General features: G+C 29.6%; 2 protein-coding genes across 2 annotated transcripts; one reads left to right on the top strand and one right to left on the bottom strand.

The window, feature by feature from the left end:
- The first annotated feature begins 769 nt into the window (after nucleotides 1–769).
- On the top strand, nucleotides 770–3,659 carry LOC133324928 (vesicle-trafficking protein SEC22b-B). Its single transcript, XM_061533751.1, has 5 exons — nucleotides 770–876; nucleotides 964–1,073; nucleotides 1,144–1,399; nucleotides 3,367–3,412; nucleotides 3,481–3,659. The coding sequence occupies exons 1-5, from the start codon at nucleotides 802–804 to the stop codon at nucleotides 3,627–3,629; spliced, it is 636 nt and encodes a 211-aa protein (XP_061389735.1). The 5' UTR covers nucleotides 770–801; the 3' UTR covers nucleotides 3,630–3,659.
- Nucleotides 3,660–5,906: 2,247 nt separating this feature from the next.
- On the bottom strand, nucleotides 5,907–8,393 carry LOC133324930 (box C/D snoRNA protein 1). The gene is made up of 4 exons (XM_061533753.1): nucleotides 8,221–8,393; nucleotides 6,508–7,117; nucleotides 6,277–6,442; nucleotides 5,907–6,211 (listed from the first exon to the last, which is right to left on the bottom strand). The coding sequence occupies exons 1-4, from the start codon at nucleotides 8,391–8,393 to the stop codon at nucleotides 5,907–5,909; spliced, it is 1,254 nt and encodes a 417-aa protein (XP_061389737.1).
- Between the last annotated feature and the right edge of the window lie 955 nt (nucleotides 8,394–9,348).

The following is a 9,348-nucleotide window of genomic DNA, read 5'->3' on the forward strand; positions in this document are numbered from 1 at the left end:
AATTTCACTATAAGTCTCCGAACAACAAAAGTCTACAGCTTCTATATATATTAGTGAAATTGGGTTATCTATTTGGTCTATATAGAAATATTCGATAATTTGGGTTAACTTTCAATTTATGTCAATTTAACCCGTCATTCTCCATTATAGGTTTTTGCTGTCAGTGGAGAAAATATTCTACATAAAATTTCACTATGAGTCTCCGAACAACAAAAATCTGTAGGGCTAATATATATTAGGAAAATAAGGTTATGTTTTGGGATATATAACAAAATTCTACTTTTTGAATAAATTTCGTAATGTCTTTAGAATAAGGGGTCAATATCCACTCAATGCACAATTCTAGCGTCCAAATGTCAATCAAGGAAATATTTTAAATTAAATTACATTTAAATGTTATCGGTAGCATAACATTAACAATGCGAACTAGCTGTACTAATTAAACGAACGAAACCAGTTCTCATTGTTCATTTCACTGAACCATTGCCGTTGAACCAGTTGTCAACTCTACACTTGACAGTTGAGATAGTTGTGACGTGTTGCCCAGTCAGTTCATCCTAGGATTTTTTTGTGCTATTAATTAAATTGTATTTTTTCGTTTGGTTTCGAAACAAATCCAAACATTTCCCATTTGCCAATTTGTCATAACATTGCGAAACTAAGAAATCTCTCTTCCCGACCCCCCTCTCAACAAACTGCCGCCACGCAAAGCTGAGGCAGTTCAAAGGCTACGAAACTTGACATCAGTGATTGAAAACACAGCAGCTGAAGAGGAGGCATAATAATAAAAGGACATAAACAATGGCTTTGCTAACGATGATAGCCCGTGTCATAGATGGTCTTCCATTAGTGGGTACCATGCAAGATGATGAACAGGTAATGTCACCAGAAGAGAGAAAGTATTCCAAAAATTAGTTTGTAATTAATTTCGATTCCTTGTTTTTTATTTCCCCCTCTGATTAGACTGGTCGCAGCATTATGGAGTATCAAAATCAAGCCAAAATGTTATTCCGCAAATTGGGCTCACACTCACCCAGCAGATGTAGCATAGAAACCGGTCCATATTTATTTCAGTGAGTCGAATTAAATATTCAATTTCTCAGTTATCCAACAATGATTTGATTTTCCCCCGCTTTATTTCAGCTATTTAATAGAAAATGATGTCTGCTATTTGGTAATGGTGGATAAAATGTATTCAAAGCGTTTGGCGTTTAATTACCTAGAAGATTTGGCCCAAGAATTTCATGCAAACTATGGCCGAAAAGTAAATTCAGTGACAAGACCCTATGCCTTTATCGAATTCGATGTTTATATACAGAAGGCAAAGAAACAATTGACCGATCGTAGACGTAATATAAATACAATTAATACACAATTGCAGGATGTCCAGAGGATAATGGTGAGTTGGGAGAGTAACAAAAATTGGGAAACATTTAAAAAAATCGATAATTTTTTATATCAAAAAATCGATATTTTTATACAGGAAAAATTTATAATTTTTTTATATAAAAAATCGATAATTTTTTATACAAAAATTGATAATTTTTCTATATGAAAAATCGATGAGTCGACAATTTTTTTCTATAGAGAAAAAATCGAAAATTTTTTCTATAGAGAAAAATCAATAATTTTTCAATAGAGAAAAATTGATAATTTTTTCTATAGAGAAAAAAATCGATAATTTTTTCTATAAAGAAAAAAATCCATAATTTTTTATATAGAAAAAAAAATCGAAATTCGTTTGTATTGTGAAATAATCCTTGTTTTTTTCTATCGAGAAAATAACCGACAATTTTTTTTTTTAAATTCGACACATTTTTCTTAGAAAATTTCAGAAAAACAGAAAAATCAATAATTAAAAAAAAAATTGAAAAATTTCTATACAGAAAAATTGTTATCGATAATCCTTCTACACAAAAAAATTTTTTATCAATAATTTTTCTTTACAGTAAAAATGTTATCGATAATTTTTCTATACAGGAAAATTGTTATCGATAATTATTCCATACAAAAAAATTTGTAATCGATAATTTTTTTATACAGAAAAATTGTTATCGATAATGTTTCTATACAGAAAATTTTTTATCGATCATTTTTCTATACAGAAAAATTGTTATCGATCATTTTTCTATACAGAAAATTTGTTATCGATCATTTTTCTATACAGAAAAATTGTTTTCGATAATTTTTCTTTGTAGAAAAAAATGTTTTCGATAATTATTCTATACAGAAAAATTGTTATCGATAATTTAATGTCAAAAAAGTAAATTTTTCTCTATAAAAAAGTTGTTATCGATAACATATCTTTATATAATTTTCATTATCGACAATTTTTCTTATATAAAACTTGTTATCGATAATTTCTCATAATAGGGAAATTGTTACCGATAACTTTTCATTATAGAAATGTTGTTATCGACAGATTTTCTTGATGGAAAACATGTTATCGATAATTTTTCATAATAGAAATGTTGACATCTTCAATTATTCTTTATGAAAAAGTTGTTATCGATAAATATTCCTTATAGACAAGTTGTTATCGTTAGCTATTCGTCATAGAAAGTATGTTATCGACAGCTGTTCGCCATAGAAAAGTTATAATCGGCAACTTTTTTGTCATAGAACATTTGTTATCGAAAATTTCTGATTATATACAGGTTTTTATCGATAAGTTATCGTTATGAAAATGTTGTTATCGGCAAAATTTTTACCTCGAAGAATTTTTATCCACAGATTTTTTTTTTCATAGAAAACGTGTTATTGATAATTCTTTGTTATCGAAAAGTGGTTACAGATAAATATTCTTTATATAAATTTTGTTATCGATAAATTTTCACAAGAAATATGTTGTTATCGGCATCTTTTCTTCATGGAAACATTTTTGTTTCCAGCTTTTCTTTATGGAAGAGTTGTTATCGATAATTTTTCATGAAATAAATGATGTTATCGATAGTTTTTTAATATAAAACAATTGTTATGCTTCGTTTTTTCGTTTTAGTTAAATGTTGCTATCGGTAATTTTTCTTTAAGAAAATTTTGTTATTAATAATTTTTTATCGAAAAATTTGTTGTCGATTTTTTCTTGTTGTAAAAAAGTTATTATCGATAAGTATTTGTTTTAGAAAAATTGTTATCGATTACTTTTACAACATGTAATTATCGATTATTTTTCATACAGAAAATTATTTTATGTTCTATATTGTCTATAGAAAAAATCGATACATTTTTTCTATGAAGAAAGAAAATTAAGAAAACATTTTTTTCTATAGAGAAAAACCCCATATTTTTGTGAAATATTTCAAATATTTCACAGAAACGTTTAAACTTCTATAATGTCATTACTTACCGATTTATTTATTTTTTCAGGTTCAAAACATCGACGATGTCCTACAACGCGGTACAGTTTTATCAGGTACACCTCGATTTTTTTCCTATCTGAATTTAATTTTTAAATTTAATTATTTTTATTTCTTTTTTCAGAACTTGATACAAAAACTCAAAATCTTTCCATGATGTCCCAAAAATATAAGAAAGATGCCACCTATCTAAATCGTAAATCGATGTATGTTAAAGCTGCTGCGGCCGGTATTGTTGTTATAGTTTTTATTTTATACTTTTGGGTTTTGTAATATTAAGAGCAGAACGACAAAAAATGGAGATCAGCCAAGGCAATAGATATCAACTATTTAAAAAAATTATATTTATATACATACATAACACCAATATATATGTATATTTAGTGTAAAGATAACAACCACAACAACTGGAATGTAACGAATCCCCCGCACTTATTAATTTATTTCTAATGAAAATCCTCGCTGTGCAAAAAATGTAACCTTTGAGCAGGAATTTCATAAAAATTAATGAAATTATTTTTTTATTTCATAAATTTTTATGGAGTTTTTAAAATTTCGGAAGGTTTCAATTTTTTGTGTAGCAAAACAGAAAACTTATCACATTTTCCACTAGCCTTTATTATATATGTTTCTTTTTTGTATTGTTTGTTTTCCTTTTTTTATATATATATAAATATTTCTTTCTGTGTGTTGGTTAAAAGAAAACTTTATTTTTTATATAAATGAGAAAAAAAAAACATAAGACATAATTTAAATTAAAAAAATAAATAAATAAAATAGGCGAAATAATAAAGAAGATGAAAAAGAAAGAAGAGAGAAAAAAATAAATACAACAATTACACGAAATATTTATTTTTTGTAAACATTCTAAATTACTTAAAAATACTGGGATATTCTCTTGGGCTTTTTAAGTTTTGTTAAAACAAAACACGGCAACTCTATGCGAAATGAAAACATCAACAAACAGCTGTTTTGTCACACACATGCACACCAGCCATATTAAGGATGACTTAGTCTATGCGATTTTTTTACTTTCGGAAATATTTGGGGGATAATGAAATGAAATGATTCAATGTTTCCAGTTTTTGTACACAAGGTTACTCATCTCATGAGTAATCAATCTGCCAAAAATAAAGAAAATCCTTTGGAAATTTCTGTTTAAATTTACAAAAATTGAAAAATACTGGGTTACATTTGTGTGGGAGCTATACCAAAACATGGACCTAGGTAGTGAAATTTTTGTCACACGATTTCTTATCCTCTGGGAACCCATTTGGCCAAATTAGAACGAAATCGGTTCACAAATTTGGTTATAAAATTTAAAAATTGTATGATTTTGAGGTTATGTTACATGGGAGGTATATTAAAAAAATAACCGATATTGCCAATTTTTTGTCACAAGTTGTGACATCTAATGAGTAACTAATTTACCAAATATCAACGAAATCTCTTCGAAAATTCTGTTGAAATTTTCAAAAATTAAAAAATACTGGGGTGCATTTGTGTGGTAGCTATACCCAAATATGGATCTATGTAGACAATTTTTTGTCACAAGCTTCCTTGTCCTCTAATTATCCATACTGCCAAATTAGAACGAAATCGGTTGATATATTTAATTAAAACTTACATTTTTTTTTGTCACAATATTGCTAATTTTTGGTCCATCAATATATTTACCAAATATGAAGAAAATCGCTTGACAAATTCTGTTCAAATTTTCAAAAATTGTAAAATACTGGTGCGCATGTGTGGGAGCTATACCAAAACATCGACCTATATAGAAAATTTTTTGTAACAAGCTTCCTTGCCCTCTAATTATCCATACTGCCAAATTTTAGCGTAATCGTTTGACAAATTTGATTAAAATCCCTTAAATTTTTGAAATTTTGAGGTTATGTTACATGGAAGCTAAATGAAAAAGAGGTTCATTATGGCTATTTTTTGGTGACAAGTTAGGTCATCTATGGAGTAATAAATTGACCAAATATGAACAAAATCTATTGCAAAATTCTGTTGAAATTGTTAAAAATTAAAAAATACTGGGATACATTTATGTGGTAGCTATACCCAAACATGGACCTATGTAGACAATTTTTTGTTACAAGATTCCTTGTCCATCAAGAACCTATACTGCCAAATTGGAACGAAATCGTTGGAGAAATTTGATTAAACCACCTTAAATTCGTGACATTTTGAGGTTATGTTACAAGGTGCTATATGAAAAATAGGTCCATTATGCCTAATTTTTAGTGACAAGTTAGGTCATCTATGGAGTAATAAATTTACCAAATATGAAGAACATCCATTGGAAAATTCTATTGAAATTTTCAAAAATTCAAAAATACTGGGGTACATTTGTGTGGGAGCTATACCAAAAAGTGGACCTATATACACACAATTTTGTCAGGAAACTCCTTACCCTCTAATAAGCCATACTACCAAATTCAAAAGATATTGTTTGATAAATTTTGTACAAAACTTAAAAATTTATAACATTTTGAGGTTATAATATATGGGACTTATATATAAAATTCGATTTAAATTAAATTTTTAGCTTTTCTCTTCATCCTCGTCATCATCTTCGGTGGATGAGGATAAAGCCTCCATTAATTGTTCATCGGTAAAGAGGAAATTACGGCTCTGTTGTTTTTCATATTCTTCACGCTTGCGTTGACGTTCTTTGCGTCTATTTTCGGCTTGTAATTTTTCCAAAGTTTCCAAATTATTGGCAGCTTCCTCTTCGTCGTCTTCATCAGAGCCAGCTGCTTGTTGGCGTTTTTGTTTTTCCAGCGCTTCCTTGCGATATTTTTCCAGCAGGTCTTGATGTTTCTTTGTTTCACATTCCACATCTTCATCTACAAGAAATGAAAAATAATTATTTATTGGGAAAAAGTAGGGAATTTGTAAGGAGGAGATTTACCCGAATCAATAATATCAAAACCACATGGATCATCCTCATAGCTAACATAAATAAATGGATATTCGACCAGGGTTTTATTTTTAAGATTATTTTTCAGGGTTTTATTTACATCCAGGAGGTAAAAACGATTTTTACAGCCCTTAATGCCTTCCGATTTCAACATAACCTACCAAAAAAGAAAAATAGGAATTAATGTTTATTTTATTTAAAAAAAAAGTCATGTCAGTTTACCTTCAATCCCTGCACGCCTTTACTTTGATAAAATTCCAATTTCTTTTTCTCAGCCACCGGCGGCTCCACACAATCCTTATCCACATATTTCTTGAGTAAATCCCTTAAATACTCATCCTCCAGACATTTTTCATCGACATAACACAAATTTCCCGCATTGACAAATATCCATTTGACGCGCCACCATATCTGTTTTGTCTTCCAATCGTAATAGGTTGTATTCTCTTTGTGGCGTGCAAAATTCTGTACCAAAATCTTAAGGGTACATTTTCGTTCCTTCGCCGCCTGCCGTAAACGATATAAATGAACTGGCAATTCTGTATTGTATCGAGTAAAACGTTTAACACGATCACCCTTACGATCCTCTACATAACGTGTACATTCTTCCAGGAAATAATAATCACTCATAAAATCCATTTTCGTCATTTCTTTGAGCGGTATAAATTTCGTGCGATCTCGTATACCATCACAGTCAAGTTCTTTTTTGTGTATGCGTACACAGTTCAGACAGCAGGTTTTCACTTCACATTTGGGGCAGGTATAGCGGGCTTCTTGGGCGGCACATACTTCACATTTGCCCAGACGAGCGGGGAAATTTGCAGAGGAGGAGCTGAAAAAAAATGAAATGAAAAAATATAATTTAAAAAAAATCTAGAAAAACTAAGAATCCATTTAAATATACCATTTTTTGAGGTTAGGTTATAAGTGGGTCAAATTTAAAAACTGATCCAATGTTTCCAATTTTTGGTTATAAGTTGCCATATCTAATAAGTAATAAATCTACTAAATTTGAACTAAATCTATTGCAAAATTCTATAAAAAGTCATAAAATTTGAAAAATACTGGGTTAAATTTGTGTGGGAGCTATACCAAAACGTGGACCTATATAGATAATTTTTTGTCAAAAGTTTGCCTAACCCCTAAGAATTCATATAGCCAAATGAGAACAAAATCGGTTGAGAATTTTGGTTGAAAACTTTTAAATTCCTTCGATTTTGAGGTTATGTTACAAAGGAGCTACATGAAAAACTAGTCCAATTTTCTTCATTTTTTGTGACAAGTTGGGTAATCAATTGAATAACCATTCTACAAAATATGATAAAAATCCATTGGGAAATTCTGTGAAAATTCATAAATTTTGAAAAATACTGGGGTACATTTGTGTGGGAACTATACCAAAACATCGACCTATGTAGATAATTTTTTGTGAAAAGTTTCTGTAGCCTCTAAGAGCTCACATAGCCAAAATAGAACAAAATCGGCTGAAAACTTTGAAATTCGTTTAATTTTGAGGTTATGTTACAAGGGAGCTACATGAAAAAGTAGTCCAATTTTCTTAATTTTTTTGTGACAAGTTGGGTAATCAATTGAATAACCATTCTACCATTTGTGTGGGAGCTACACCAAAAATCAATTGAATAACCATTGTACAAAATATGAACAAAATCCATTGGAAAATTCCGTTGAAATTAACAAATTTTAAAAATACTGGGTTACATTTGTGTGGGAGCTATATTTAAACGTGGACCTATGTATAAAATTTTTTGTCAAAAGATTCCTTGAACTCTAAGAACTCATACTGCCAAATTAGATCGAAATCGCTTGATAAATTTGCCTACAAACTTCAAAATTAATCACATTTTGAGGTTATGTTTTTTTCCCACTATAAATAATTTTATTAGCAATGTTATAATAAATATTTATTTAACTTACCTTCCTTGGGCCTTTTCATCCTCCTCGTCATCGCCATCCTCATCTTCACTTGTCTCACTTTCCGTATCGTTTTTAATTCTCAAATCAATATGATTCGCTTCAGCATTATTATGTGATTTTTTAACAACAATTATCTCGTCCGAATTAGCTGAAGTGGAACATGAACGTTTCATCTTTGAAACAAAGTAATAGATTTTTATGATCTCTTATCAGTTCGACTAGACTTTTTTTAATTAAGCCCAGCCTATGGGGTCTACAATACAAATGTAATCAGTTTAAAACGTGATTTGGGTTGATGGTGACAGTTTTGGAAAACAAGTTGTGTGGAAATTGGATTCGTTGTAAAGTTCACCAAATTATGTTGATTCTGAAATAGAAAAAAAAGATTTTTGTTTAAAAATATATTTTTGAATACTTTGTTCTGTTGCTAATCGAATGACCGTTGTGTAAGGTCAGTTAGCCATATTGCGTGTCGTATACCGTCAGTCAATACACAAAAAAACAGCTGATTTTGGCCAAGAAGTGTTAAAGAACAAAAAACAAGTGTATTTTTCAGATTCCGATTCATGTAACTTCATGTAGCCGCAAGACTACAAGTGAATATTTAAAAAAAGGTAAATTTTTAATTTATAAATAAAATATTGAAACCAATTTACCAATGTGAGTGATTGAGTGGCACAAAAAGACTAATATATTTGTAAGTATTATACAGAAGAACATTTTTAATGGGGTCCTTATTGATTGACCCACATTTGCCTGGCCAATAAACAACACATACAAAAACACACATAATTCAATATATTCAATATTGATTCGAAATTCCGTATTTTTTATTTCCCATTCATAAATTTCTGTATATTTCAATTATTTTATTTGCATTCGTGCTCTTTCCCTCCCACTTGTTCTCTCATCATTAATTAATGCGGGAAAACAATTGATTACCTTTTTTATTATTCCAAATTTCCAATTAATTCAATATTTTGGCTTCCAATTAATTATTTTTGTTAGTTAAACTACTTAAAAATACTACGCGAAAAACAAACCACAACAAACTAAAGAGAAAAATACATGTTCATGCACGTGCAAAGCAACAAATGACAGCTCGACCATATGGCATGAGAGAGCGAG

The sequence above is a fragment of the Musca vetustissima genome, unplaced genomic scaffold, assembly GCF_032173495.1.
Source record: "Musca vetustissima isolate MV318-11 ecotype Yass unplaced genomic scaffold, APGP_CSIRO_Mvet_v1 utg57907, whole genome shotgun sequence".
In the NCBI taxonomy this organism is placed as follows: Eukaryota; Metazoa; Arthropoda; class Insecta; order Diptera; family Muscidae; genus Musca; species Musca vetustissima.

What these genes read in the sequence shown, in the direction of transcription:
- LOC133324928 (XM_061533751.1), top strand. Translation starts at nt 802, where the DNA reads ATGGCTTTGCTAACGATGATAGCCCGTGTCATAGATGGTCTTCCATTA. An exon ending in CCATGCAAGATGATGAACAG is followed by an intron (nt 877 to 963) that starts GTAATGTCACCA and finishes CCCTCTGATTAG; the next exon opens with ACTGGTCGCAGCATTATGGA. An exon ending in ACCGGTCCATATTTATTTCA is followed by an intron (nt 1,074 to 1,143) that starts GTGAGTCGAATT and finishes GCTTTATTTCAG; the next exon opens with CTATTTAATAGAAAATGATG.
- LOC133324930 (XM_061533753.1), bottom strand. Translation starts at nt 8,393, where the DNA reads ATGAAACGTTCATGTTCCACTTCAGCTAATTCGGACGAGATAATTGTT. An exon ending in GATGAAAAGGCCCAAGGAAG is followed by an intron (nt 7,118 to 8,220) that starts GTAAGTTAAATA and finishes ATTTTTTTTCAG; the next exon opens with CTCCTCCTCTGCAAATTTCC. An exon ending in AAGGCGTGCAGGGATTGAAG is followed by an intron (nt 6,443 to 6,507) that starts GTAAACTGACAT and finishes CTTTTTTGGTAG; the next exon opens with GTTATGTTGAAATCGGAAGG.